The following is a 14,716-nucleotide window of genomic DNA, read 5'->3' as shown; positions in this document are numbered from 1 at the left end:
ATAAAAGTTTTTCCTTGAACATTCAGAGGGATCTCATGTAAGTACAACACAGAAAGACCATCTTTATATAATTTCAATAAATTGTGCAGTACTACAATATCTTTAACTGTTATTAAAATATAAATAAATAGACAAGGAATAAGCTTTGGATCATTTATTATATCTGTAAAAACATAAACAGCCATAAATAAATGAAGATAGATTCAGAATAACCATCTGTTAGGAAGTTAGTTCAAGTCAAAACACTTAAAAATTGGCACTGTAGGCTGTATTCATGTAAATATGTATTTAGACATTTAAAAGTCTATCCTCATGTACAGATGTTCTGATTCACTGCAGCCTTCATTTGGGAACTGCTAAAGGCTCAGGATCGACCCACTCAGGTAGCTGCTGAAAATTGGATTCAGGTGCTAAACTTTGTGTTTTTCTGAAATATTGGCACAAGTTCATAGTCTAACAATAGGTCTGTCTCCACAGCTGCTTCCTTGCCAAATCAGAAGGTAGAGGTCACAAGAGCCTTTCTTTGTGAGTAAATAATTTGATAATTAGGTGAAACCTCCCTGATCATGAATGATGCAGATTTGAAACCACATAGGCTGGGCTTGTTCCTCCTTCCTGGGAGGGTGCTTCATCACTAAGTTTTCAAACTATAAAAACTAAGGCAGTCATTTCTGCCCTTGTTCTTTTTTTTTTTTTTTTCTTTGGTTTGCTTTGGGTTATTTTTGTTGTTGGTGTTGTTGTTGTTGTTGTTGTTGTTGGGGTTTTTTTGGGTTTTTTTTGCCTGCCTTAAAAACACCAGGCTTAATAGGCCATAAGGTTATTCTTTACTGTAAATCTTCCCAGCCGCCCCCTCAACTCACATAACTTTTAAACTCATTGTCCAAATTCAGTCAAACTAAAAAAGGGGCAAAGCTTCTGGAAAAATAAGTGTCTGGGTAGGAGGGAGGGATCCAAATTCATGTCCTGGTGAGAGAACTGTCAGTACGCTATGCAAGAGATACAAGGAGCCAAAACATGCCTTAGCTCATACCCTCTATTAGCTGGTAGAACTCGTGGGAAACAAGTTGTCATTGTAAAGAGGTGCAGTGCAAAATCAGCACACATCCATGGGAAACAGGCATCCCCAGAGTTTCGTGACACAACTTGCTTTTAAAGAAATCATTCAGTCTCACCCAGAAGGAATGGCAATAGCTATCTAGCATCAGGAAAGCTCCTGGGCTGTAGCTCCAGGCTGAATGCAAATATTTAAGTCTCAGAGAAGAAAGTCTTCTGCTCCCTGTTCCCCACTGGCTACCTCTGTGGGCCTCACTGATCAGCCCTTCACTCACTTGAACACTGCACTTGGGAATCCAACTCCTACTATATGCTGGGAGGTAAATTTAATGCAACCCTACCAAGTCTCCTGCAGAGCCTACAGGTATAAGGTGTTGCAATTCCTGATATGGTCTAAATTTCTGTTCTGGCTGTATAAGATTTATACCACAGTGTTTTCTCCTGCCCTGTGTCTCTAATTCTGACTGTTTTCACAGTTGTCTTCTGTGGATGTGTGAAGTTAAGTCAGTCTGTTAGCTGAAAATTGTGAGTGCTATTATTGTTCCTCTCCTATAAAATCAAGTTCTTATCTTCTCCTGCCATTTCCCCTACAGAACTAGAACCATAACCCCAGTTTAAGTCATTCTGACTTCTAGATAGAGATAGATTACAAGGTCAAAGATATGTAAATAAATTAATATTAGCTTGACTTCTTCAATGTCTTCTCAGGACTCAGTGACAGTGGTTATAATCTCTGCCAGACAACTATCAGCAGTTTCAGGAACTGTTGAGGCAGATGGCTGAGGCACTAGATCTGATAACAAGCATGCCTGAACTTACTGACTTTTCTGCATTTTTCGATATTAGGTAGAAAAGAAAGCTTATGCCTCTGTAAAATGAGGATATTAAAAAACCAGCGAGAGATTTCTGGGTTACACTTTTGGAGTGGTTTTTTTTTTTTTTGTTTGTTTGTTTTTTTTTTTGTTTTTGTTTGTTTGTTTTTTTTTTCTTCTTTGGCTGTTTTTCAGTTTTATCTTTCTTGGGTTTTTTTTGTTTGTTTGTTATTTTTTTGGGTTTTTTAATCTATACAATTAAAGGAAAAGAAGACAGTAGAAGAGAAGAGGTCCCAAGCACTGGGAGGCTGTTGGTACCTCTCTTCTAAAAGACTGGTGACAGCTTCAGTTCACCTCCTGTATCTGATGAAGTCAATCCTTTAGCTGATACCCACCTTTCTGTAAGAGCCCTACGCTTGCGTTAATGCAGTTGACATTCCATTCTAATCATTTCCCAAGCAGACTTGGGAGTAAGTAAGTAGGTAAGATTCTTACTCATAACTGTAGAGCAAAGATATTGGGTTCTAGCAGCAGATGTGCAGATAAGCCTATCTACCCTTTAACCATGTTTTGCTACAGAATTACAACAGAAAGTAGCAGGCTCAGATCTAACATGTTAATTGGCATCCAGTGGGATATTTTTAGTTACAATGTGGAATTATTATGCTAAACCATAATGCATATATTCCTATAGTTAGAACCTTTATGAAGCATACTTCAGAAAATTAACTAGCCAAAGGAATGTCCTTGGCTTCCCTTCCTCCACTTTCAGCCTTTGTTTGTCTTATACTTCTCACATGTCCACATTCTTCTCCCTGGGACAAGAAATGTCGATTTTACTTATCAGTCAAGCACCCAATAAACTTTGGCTGTGTTAGGACAAGTAATTCAGGAGGACCTTTCCAGATACCACCATCCAGTGATGACATTTCTTGGTGACTCATGAATTTTCCTCACATTATTTTATTGAGACTAATGTATGTTATTCTTTTCCCTTAAAATAGCATCATTGTTTCCTTCTAAAATCACCATTCTGCTCTAGCTGCTGTTTTCCAAAAATGCTCAGTGATATTTTTCTGATGCAGAATTTTCTCTTAATCTTGAGGTACTGCTTCCATGGGTACCAATTCAGCAGCAGTGCAGCTGCAGAGTTGGGTCAGAGACCTGTAAATTCACTGCAACCATTAGCATTAAACAACATAGAAGATGAAACAGCCATCTGTGTTCTGCTGGAGAAAAGCAACAAAGGAATTTTGTGAGATGTTACTTCCTTTCTTCTGGAGGCTGACCCTGTCCACTGAGCAATAAGCATTTCAGGAAAACATCAAGAGAATATTGCTCTTGAAATATTTCCCACTTAGATATTAGTGGAAACGCTGACTTCCAGGTTATCTTTGCAAGGTGTCCCAATCTATCCAAAAACCCCCTTCATGACTTTCCTTCATAGGAATGGACATTTCATTGTTATTAATGTAAAGCTGATTACAATGTGTGCATGTACTCTCAGATCACCCAAGTGTGAGAAAGCATATTTAAGTTGTCATGGAAGAATTTTCGTGACAGCTTTTTACTTTTGCGCTTCATTATAATACATGAAAATGCAAACTGCAAATATTCAAACACGTTGTGCTCTGCTGTGCTGTAAAACTGTTTTCTTGGCTGTTTGAAAGCTCCAGGCCGGCCTGAGCTGACCAAGAGCATTCAGCCATATCACTTGCTTCTTCTCTTGTCTCTTCCTTGCTGACCTGATGTGCCTGTGTGTGTGTGTGGGAGCTGTTTTCCTTGGGAGACCGAGCAGCTGGAGGCTTGTCAGGCACCAGGGCTGGAAGGACTGTAAGATGAATGAATGATGAATAGGGAATTAAGATTGTGGTAACAAGATGTAGCATGCTTTAGCAGCGTTAGAGGACAAAAATGGTCATATTTTCCAGGATTGGCTGGGGAATGATAAATGACAAAAAGCTCCCGTGCTTTAAAATGCTGGCATGGCAGCAAATCAGGATAGCAGACACTCAAATGACCACTGCAGAGGAGATGAGATTACTGTAACTACTTCACTGCCTATAGATACATGACATGTGCAGCAGTTTGGGACCAGCAACTACAAATTCACCTGAGAAGCAAAGGTATTTTCTTTTTTTAAGCATGACTGTTCAGGTTCACTGCTTTTGTAATGAAGTGGAAGGATATTAAGAGGAGCATTACAAAGTGAACCAGAAGTGCTGCATTGTTAGCAGTTGGAGGTTGTCTCTGTTATGACACTTGTATGATCAGTGTTAACCAGGTTCCAATTCACAGTGCTCAGCAAGTCATGTATCCTCTTTGCACACAGAAAAGCCACTTTTACTCCCATGTGTAGTTCCAGAACAGATGTTTAAAGGTCTTTTCTTCAACAACCTTAAGGCATTGTATGCTTCTGGATGATTGCAATTCATCAGGTGTAAGCAATGCAAGAAGAGCAGCATTTTTTTCCTATATATATATTTATTATATATTAAAACACAGTATATATTAATAAATATAAAAATTCATTACTATCATATGTATTTATCATATATCATATTATATATTATATATTTAAATATATAATATATATTTTTATATATTCATACATGCAAACAATAAAATTATGTCATGAACACTGGAAATCAAAAAAATATATTCTTCATTCTTACCCCTGTTTCAAGGACCTTTGTTTGTTTTTTATTTTTATCAGAAAAGCCTTTTATAAGAAAAAATAACCTTTAATAAATAAATTTTACTGGACTATCTCCATTTTCTTAAAACAATGAATAAAAGTAATAAAGTGTAATATAATAAACATATGGGATATATTAAAATATTTTTCTTTTAAAATATTGTAATATATGTCAATACTCATTTTACCTTAAAAATCATTTCCCATCCTATTGTTTTTATACACACTTATTGTAAGCAATTACTTCAATGTTACAAACAGAAAAATTTATGCCTCACAAAATGCTTGTGTTTTAATAACACTGTGATCTCTTTGTGAAAATATTAAGAGTACATTTTAATAAACACAGCCTGGAGTCTGTGATATCTTTAGTGGAACAGTAAATAATGATTTTATATGAGATAGTAAAGAAAGTAATCTTATTAACATTATATAAGTGGCAAAATGATAGGTTTTGCTGTGTTTTGCAAGAGTTTGTCAGTCTACCAAATCTGAATGAGTGGTCTAAGTCAGGTTACTGACATGTAAATATCCTCTATCACCTGGTACTGGTGTAATTTAGAGAAGATGAAGATTGAGTCTTTTCCAGTTACGAGTCACTGATGAAATAGTTCTTATTCACTTTTCTTTTTTCACACTTAATTCAGATCCATAAAACTTTAAAAAAAATCAGTCTGAATGTGGTGTATATGCAGTTTCTACATTTTTTTTAAAAGGCTTCAACTTACCCAATTCAAAAGCCATGAATCTGCAGAAATACCACACCTAGGGGACACAATTTCCTTTCTCTTTTTATCTGTTTTGCATTTCTGTAAGACTACACATTATAATACATTTTAGTTGTATAAAAATTGGCTTTTTTCTGTTTGCCTAAAAAGCTGTCATGAATTCAAATTTATGCTTTTCTTAATTTAAAATGTATAGCTGTTAACTAGCTTTTGATAAGTATTATTTTTATGTCCTTCATAAAAAGAAAGCAAATTCACATAATGGGAAGGCTATTTTTTAATCTATAATATGAATTAATTCAACTGGAAAAAACAAAGGAAGAGTAATCAGAGTACCCAATTCATTTACATACATATAAATAGATATAGATATAGATATAGATAGATATAGATATAGATATAGGTGATATAGATATAGATAGATATAGATAGACAGAGATAGAGATAGATAGATATACAAATACATACACACACACACACACACACACACACACATATATTTATATATAGCAAAAATATAAAGACCAGCAGGAGATATCTTGATCCCTATAGAACTGATACCTGTGGAGCATAGTGTTCCTTTATGTCTGGCTTGAGGATAAAGTAGCACATTCCAGTTTCAGTGCTAGTTGTCCTTTAAACTGCTTAAATTCTGTCCTTGTCCTACAGCAATGAAAGAAATCTTGGCAAATCCACACAGTCATTCATAGCTTTCATCTCCTTGTCCCTTCTCAAATCACTGCTAAAACACCCTCTGTTGACTTCAGGCTCTTGCTTATTTAGCTTAATTAGGGAAGAGTGAAACTAGAAAACTGGCAGCTTTAGGCATATTCAGCAACCTATAGGCATATCCAACTGCTTGCTCCCATTATTTTGCAGAGAAATTTTTAATGCATTGACATATTTTTACATGGTCATCTGCATCCCACAGAATCGCAGAATAGTTAGGGTTGGAAAGGCGATGGCATAGTCCAACCCCTCCTGCCAAGGCAGAGTCACCCAGAGCAGGTGACCCAGGGACGTGTCCAGGTGGGTTTGGAATGTCTTCAGACAGGGAGACTCCATGGCCTCCTTTGGCAGCCTGTTCCAGCTCTCTCCTAAACCTAAAGAAGTTCTTCCTCATGTTGAGGTGAACCTTCCCCTGACAAAAGAGGGCTCACCCATCTGTCATGAAGTTAGGAGAGCAGTTGTTAAAGTAATTTAGTTCTCTGTGCAATTTTTGATGGGCAAATGGACTGAATAGGCTTGTTAAATGGTAATGATTCTGAATGGCAAAATTAGACACAACCCATTCCATTAGTGCATGGCAGATGTACAAACATAGCAGCAGTTATTAACACAAAGCAGTGGATTACTGAGCTTTTTGCTTGTGAAGAAAAACATAGGGCTCCCCCTTAAAAGCATTTTGGTTGCATTAATAAAAAACTTCCAATTGGTGGAAAGAGGATGGATTGCTAAGCATCTTGGGTTTAAGTATGTGTGTAACTCAATGTCACAAATTAGCTGTTTTAGGATTGTGTTTCATATTAAACTCAGTGATCTTTGAAGCACTTGAGGACTTTCAGGTTTGTCACTTTGAATTATATTAAAAAATAAATTGTGTTTATTCCACACACATGCAAAGATTTTTTTCATGGTTTTAATTCCCTTTGCATTAATGATGCTATATTTGGATTAAAAATTAATGGGATAAACAAACCTATTTCACATCAGAGACCAGCAAAGCTGTGCAAACTTTGCACACACAAACATGATTTCCACCCCCAAAAAAAAATTATTTACTTTGTACTACCTTATATACATCCAAAACAACTGGGAGAACATCAGATTCACATAACTGGTGCAACTCTTGTTGCATGTTAAGCATGATTTGTGACTAAAATATTGTTTTGCAATAGTAAACATTGTCCCAAGGCCAATGAGAAGTCAGCCTCCAAATTCCATTCCCCTGTTGAGCACACTATTTATCTAAGATTATTTAACTCTGTTTTGTTTGATATTGATCTGTAGCACTAACATAGGCAAACTTCAAAGTTGAATTAATTGGAAAAGTAAGTTTAAGTACTTATAAAGGGAAAAATATTTGCTTATTTTTTACTGCATTGATATGTTTACTGATAAATTTTGTTACAAAATCTGTGATTTCTTTTTCTTTCTTTTACTTCTATTAAAAAAAAAAAAAAGAAAAAGAAAATCCCAAAACCTGGGCTTAGAAAGGATTACATGTGATATTGATAACATTTCCTGGAAATGGAAAACCTGTGATAACAGCTGCTTTGTTGGCTCATTTTCAGCTGGGATTTTTGGTTTGTTTGTTTTAGGTTTTTGTTGGGTTGTTGTTTCTCTTTTTTTTTTAACTCCAGCAATTTGCAAGTAGTTGCAGCTATCTCCAGTAAGCTTACATCATTAGTAAAACATCATTTCCATGTTTCCTGTCCAATCAGAGCACTTCCTCTACTTGCTGACTTGTTGACTTTCTGAATAACATTTATAGTAACAGCACTTTCATTTCACTATAAATGCTTATTTGTGAAATAACTAAAAGCTGGCTGCATATGGAAGATAACTATAGGAAGAATCTATATTTTATGCTAAAGCAAAATGCCTTCAATGAGAATTAAGAAAATCTTTTCTAGGACATGATAAGCTGAAATGTCTCTATATTAGTATATTTTTTAAATTCCAAGCATGCATGCCTTCTTGGACTGAAATATTCTTCTGCAATCTCTGCAGTACTGTAGCATTGTAAAGTGATAAACACTCAGCACTAGTGATGAAAAATAGAAGGAAGAGCCAAGGAAAACAAGAGACAAGGAACTCAAGTGTTGATAGTGTCAAAAAATATGTCTGTGCTTATTCAAAGATTTGGCCTTTTCAGGTTATAGTAATACATTCAGCCTTAATGTTTTAAAGTGCTTTGAAATATATGTGTTAATTTCTGTTTTTAAAATTATGTTTCATGATTTCAAATCAGAGTGTTAATTAAATTTTAATTTTTCAGCAAAATTTGTGCCTCTTTCCTTGGAGTCAGATTAAGCTTCCAAAGGCAGTGTTATATGTGTGGTAATCTGTTACTACACCAAAAGTTTAGATTTATTTTGTATCAAAACAGATAATAATTCTCCCTATGACATTTGTAACTCCAGCAAGTACTCCTTCATGAAACACATGTTCACACTTAGGGAGTAGCACTCTCCTCCATCACATTTGAAATGGCTGGTGGAAATCTCTACCAGCCCAAGGGGATTTCTGCACCTTTTCCCATTCTGGGATTACTCTGTGCTGAGCAACTGGAGGTATTCCCCCCTGAGCAACCTGGTCTAACTTTGGAAATGAGGCTGACATGGAGCAGAGCATTTGGACCAGATGATTCCAGAGGTTCCTTCCAACATAAATGACTCTACGAGCTCTTCTTTCCAGCACTCTGGCTTTGAGACCAGCCTACTTGAGGCCAGTTTGCACTTTGTACATAATCTAGACTTATCCTAAAGAACATTTAAAACTGATGTTCACATTGCTCTGAGCCCTCACAAAGGGAACATGGGGTTCTCTGTCTGGGTTAGTAACAACCACAAGTCATAACCTCCTGGTGTCTCTTCCTTGCCCTGAGTGAAATGAACTGGAAATGTCCCACTGTTTCTTAGCAGACAGGAGGGGTTTAGACTCTTACCCTGTGACTTTTCACAGATTTTCAATTAAATGAACAGGGAGACTGAACTACCTCATCCTTCCTGGAGCTGACAATTTCAAAGCAGAGTTCTGAGTCACAGTGATAGGAGTGGTGCAAAGGAGCCTTCCTCTCTCCCCACACTGACTCATCAGGGCTTTCATTTCCCACTCCAGTCAGGAAGCCAACACATTCTATGACAATTAAATTTATCCTAACAAGAAGACTTTGAAAGCTTAATTAAGCTCTGAACTGTGCCTGAGCAGTGAACTTACATGATGTGAACCCTGACATGGATGCATGTCAGTCTGTAGCTGCAATCAGCTTCCATTTATTTCTTGGTATTGGTGATGACTTCTAGAAGGAAAGAAAGCCCTGAAATTTTCCTCAAAATTTTTTTAATGCTAGTTTCTACTGCTTAACTGCATATTGTTATGTGACAGGCTCAATCACATTGCAGCTGGGAATTTTTGTTTTGAAGTAACATTCAGGTTAGCCTGGTGCATTCCTGTAGTCATTCTAACTGCTGAAAATACGTGTTGGTTTGACTAGGGTGAACTGAGCCACTTAAAATGGATTTTACCATAGTTATATTTTACCATAAATAGTACTGTCATTGTCAACAATAAAAGTTGAGAATCATGGTTTGTGACTCATACCTTCCTTGGAAGTCACTTCACTTACCTTTCAGTATCTTTGTTTTTCAAGACTCAAAAGGAAGGAATGATGCCTGTCTTTCCAAGTAGTTTTATTGTTTTGTGTACCAAAAAAAAAAAAAAAAAAAAGCCCACTCCAAACTGTTATACCAGATCTCTTTGTTAACTAGTAGCACTTCAAAAATTTCTGCTAAGAATCATTTGTTCCAAGACAAGCTGAAATACACAAGTGTGACTATATATGCTTAAAATCAGTAAAAAAAACTTTCTTCAGTAAAGCACAAAGGAATTACATTTGAGTTACAATTAGATTAGAAATGTCCTCTAAATGGGGAACATGGGGCTGACTACAAAGTCACATCAGAAATTTCTTTTTAATGTTATTCCAATACTAAGCATTCCTCACATATTTAACATTTGTGTAAAATCTAATATCCCAAGACCTATAACATCCCTGCAATAGCAGGTGTATAAAAACCCTGCCTTTAATTTATGTAAAGCAGAACCTTTGGAACAATCAACACCAGGAGCAAGCTCTGGTGTCTGTGAAATACTTACAAGCAATATATTTAGGAGATTAAAAACTCTCTTTGAGATTTGGCCAGCCTTGAAGTGAAATCTAATAAACTAAAGGAATGTCTTAGACCCTTTCAGGTGCTAAAAAATGTCTACAGTTAAGAATAGATCTGAGTGAGCTCTAAGGGTTGGTTTACCTTTCTTGTCCAGTCCAGGATGTCAAAACTGCCATATCAGGCTTTTAGTGTATAGAGAGAAAGTTGCTCATCATTCTCTAAAGCTGTAATATTTTATATTTGTAGCATTACCCTAGTGAAATTTTAAAATAAAATTACGTGGAATACAAATAACACCAGAATTATCCCAAATCATGAATAGAAGCATGTCTAGACTCAAATACAAACCACCTTTTATAGCAAAATTCAAATCCTCCTCTGTTCCCTGCCAAAGGCTGAGTTCAGTCCCTGAGGGCCTGAGCAGGGTTTCCTTGGCTACAGCAGCTGGCATTGGCAGGGCAGGGAGTGCCGCTCCTGGCCTTGGTGTGCCGGCTGATTGCATCAGCTAACACAGGTCTTGACAGGTGCAAAGACTTTCACTTCACTTTAAGCACCATAAGGCCTTTGGTGCATGATTTGGGAGACTGGGAACTAACTTTTTGATCCAGGAAGGGCTGGGATCAGGGATCCTGATTGTAATCCTCTAGATCTGTCAGTAATCCTTCAATGCATTTCTTCTAAACATAGAAATAACATTTGTTCTTAAATGAGTTCTTGATGCATACTGAATTTGCCAGACATTTCACTTTGAGTCAAAGATATGACAAATGTGCTTCCTAGCATTTTCATGTTGATTTATTCTTCCTCACAAAGGACAACTTCATGAAGAGTTTGAACCAGATCCATGTTCACACTTTACATATGCAACATTTTTGTGGCTGACAAAGCTGGCTTCTCAGGCAAACTAACTTGGAAATAAAGTCAAAGCAGAGAAGGGCTTGCTGATACCCTTATACTTCAATGGCTATTTTTTTCCAACTAATCATTATTATTAAAAGTAGATATTTACCCTTAGGTTCATTGGGCAGATCATTCTGACTCATGCATTTAATGGATGTTGTCCTCTTGGGCTAATGCATTTCATTTTCGCATGAAAGCTTTGCTAATTCCTATAACTACACAGGATAGCCATTTTAGTACTTACCAGGTGACATCAGGGCTGACATAACCTTTCCAGTACTGTTGCTTGTAGCTTGTGTCATGACACTGGTGTGAATTATGGCTGTCTTGAGGATACAAACCTTCATAAAACACAGATGGTTTGGAGGAAAAAAAAATTGTAATGATGGTCTGCACATCACATATTCAGTCTTCTCTTGCAGACTCTTTCGTTTATCATTGCCTCACACTCTTAAGTAGCTTTTAATCAAGCATCTAAGACATAATTTTTTGTACAGACTATGTTCTATAATAAAGATTGTAACATGTAATTCTGGAAAATACCTCTGCTAGCAGCATTATCATGGCTTCTCATTGGCCTCCCCCAGACTTCCTTGGAAATCTATCACCATTACTTCCAGACAGCTGATTTTTTTACCACTTCTTTGAAAGAACGATGAAAGCTGTGTAAGCTCATTAGCAGAGCATGTGTGTAGGCTTAAAATTACAGATAATAGACATATGGTTGGAAAGTCGGTAATTCCTTTACGTATTTGCCAAGACTTAGGTCAAGGTTCAGGGTTTCCTTTGCTCAAACTGGTGAAATCAGAAATACCTCCAGGTGTTCCGGGGAGGGCTTGCACTGCACGTGCAAGACAGGTGATGAAGCACAGTTATCTCAGTTGCCTTCTGCAAGAGCAAGCCATGTTTATTCTAAATTGCACCCAATTGTGATGTGCTTTTCTTTTTACACTATTTTTGTATAAGTCAATCCTTTTTCTAATAGTTCTTGGTGTTTTCTATGCACTCTCATAATCTGTTATTTGTAACATAACAGTAAATTCATTTTAATAAATTTTGAGGTCACAACCCTGGCTTTTCGTGTCAGTGACATTAACAGTTAATGTATTGGAAACTATTTGTGTGCTTAAAAGTAAATATCATAAAAAATTAATTACCTCCTTCCCACTCAAGAATCACAGTCCTCCTATGTCTCATCAGTATTTGCAAAACCATTTCATAAAAAGTAAAGTGACATAAATGTTTGCAAGAAGTCAGATATTTTACAGAAAAAATTATCAAAAGGATGATTTTTGCCCAGGTTCACCAGCTGTTTCGTCATGATCATGGTTCTTCAGTTTTTGCTGGTAACAAAGCCACAAGTTTTAAATCCAGATCTTTGGGCCTAGATCTAGGAGAGGATGTGAGGATTGGTGCAGTTGTACATCTACATGGCATCAGCCTGGGGATCTAGAAGCAACAGTGAAGGCAAAATCTACCCTTGTCTTTGTGTTTGCCCTGTTTCAAATGTGAAAGGCCAGCTCTGCTGGAGGAGCTGCAATGTCTTGACAAATGGGTCTTTCTCTGGCTGAGTGAGAGCACCATTGATTGTTTGAGATGTTAACATGGGCACATTGTCACCCCTGCCCAGAGTGAGGCCACTTGCTGCTGCATGTGGACCACCCTACTGCAGTGTGACACCTCCCCACAACACCAAACCTGGTCTGAGTACATTTTGCTCCTTCCAAATTATTTTTATACATGTCTTGGATTATATCTTCAGATACTTTTTCAGATACTTTTCAGAATATTGTTTTAAAACCAAATGAAAAATATTTTCCTTATTCAAATCTCTCGGCAACTTTGTAGGTGAAGTTATTTCTTATTGTTCTTATTTTGTTGTCACAGTTGCTCATACTGATTTTTAAAGAATTATGGTCTGTGTGTATGAGTGTGTGTCACCCTTACCAGTCCATGTTAGAGAAAGCAGCAGTAAATGTTACTGTGTCTGGGAACTGAAATAATTTTTCCTTTTGCATCAACCTAATTTTACACATTTTTCAGGAAGCTGAAGTTGAATGATGTTATACTCCATGTTATACTCAAAAAGATCTCTTTTAGCCAGGTTTCCTCTATCAGGAACAACAAAAGTGTGTGAATATGATGACTAATGTGGAGCAATCCCAAACTAATAGCTATTTAAGATTTCAAACCATAACAAGGCTAGATTAAGTTATTTTTTTAGAAAAGTGCTTATGGAATAGAATTTTGTCTTAAATTAGCAGTGTTAAAGATAAAGAAGTAATGGTTTTAGAGGTGGACTGTGAAAGAGAGAATCTATATTCATCTTATATGGGAATGTGTTTATTTTCATTATTTTCATTTTCATTTATTTTCATTGCAATTGACCAGCAAGTGCAATTTTCTATGTCATTATTTTGAAGCGTGAGACGAAATTCAATATAACTCTTCCCTTTTTCTTTTTTTTTTTTATTAACCAGTTAATTTAGGTGATGGTATAGAATACAGCCAGCAGAAGCGTGAAAATATTGGAGTTCTCATCCGAGAGACATTGGAACTCTTTGAACGCTACGGTGGAGAAAATGCTTATATAAACATTAAATACATGATTCCCACTTACTGGTCGTGCATGTAAACTGAATTATATTAAATGGGATGATTCCATCTGTGCTCTGAAAAAACTATCTGACTCTGTATGGCATCTTGTTAGTCATGCTTTATCTTCTCTACAGCTGCTAAAATAGTGGCTTCTGGGGCATTGGAGTGCTAGCACTATTGTGAACAAGGCTTTCCAATACATAAATAGTGTCTGTTCCTTTGATTACAATGGTGTACTGTGCTTGTTTGTTCCCTGAAAGAATCACTCCTTTATAACAGAGCTGACTCGAACAGGAATCTGAGTTAAACCTTCACTTGTGTAGACAATAAAACTATAATTTTTGTACGCGATTCAGCAATCGCTGTTCTGTGTCCACTTGCCCTGAGGGTGATGTCAGAGGCTGTAACAAGAAGAGTTTATGCTGACTGCTTAATAGGTGTTTGTCATGGAAGAGAAACACCAGTTCAGCAATGCCTCTCTGGCAGCTGTGCCGAATAATGTGCGCTGACATACAATAAAGCTGTTGAATGTATATACCAATTGCAGCAGGAAAATTTATATTTTCCATTATAAGGCACTGTGGTTAAATTAATCCAGGTTTCTTACACACTCCTGTTCTCAGCTTCCAGGTATTTACTCATGGAACTTAGGTTCCTCTTGGTGAACATAAGGCACAAGCAAGCACAGTTTTGAAGAAAAGAAGCCCAGAAAAAAAACTTGAATAAATCAGATAGAAGATACAGCATACATAAAGTATCAGCCCCTAGTGACACTGTTAATCTGGATAAACGCAGAATATACACCTACATTTGTAAAGGGCACTTGGTATTTTTGTAACTGCAAGGTTGCTATTGCTTTTCTGTTGTTATTATTATGGTGTGTATGTGTGCAAACAATGTAACTATTGTTATAGGAATCCCTTAAAATTCCTACTCAGTCAGTTTCTCCCTGTGTACCCATAACACAGAACTGATATAGTCATGGATTTCAGCAAAGCTATTGAGATTGGCATTATTGCTTTTTAAGCATTT

At 36.6% G+C, this 14,716-nt stretch overlaps 1 protein-coding gene across 2 annotated transcripts in view; it reads left to right on the top strand.

The window, feature by feature from the left end:
- The window catches only part of PACRG (parkin coregulated), a 219,395-nt gene extending 205,424 nt beyond the window's left edge, over window positions 1-13,971 (top strand). For both annotated transcript variants that reach the window (XM_030235710.2, XM_009098952.4), the window contains exon 6: window positions 13,567-13,971. In XM_030235710.2, coding sequence (XP_030091570.1) covers window positions 13,567-13,721 — 155 coding nt within the window. In that variant the 3' untranslated portion in view covers window positions 13,722-13,971. The remainder of the gene's footprint in view (window positions 1-13,566) is intronic.
- The last annotated feature ends 745 nt before the right edge of the window (window positions 13,972-14,716 follow it).

This window comes from Serinus canaria, chromosome 3 (genome assembly GCF_022539315.1).
Source record: "Serinus canaria isolate serCan28SL12 chromosome 3, serCan2020, whole genome shotgun sequence".
NCBI lineage: Eukaryota > Metazoa > Chordata > Aves > Passeriformes > Fringillidae > Serinus > Serinus canaria.
Note: the sequence above shows the minus strand (reverse complement) of the source record. Positions and strands in the feature narration are given on the sequence as shown.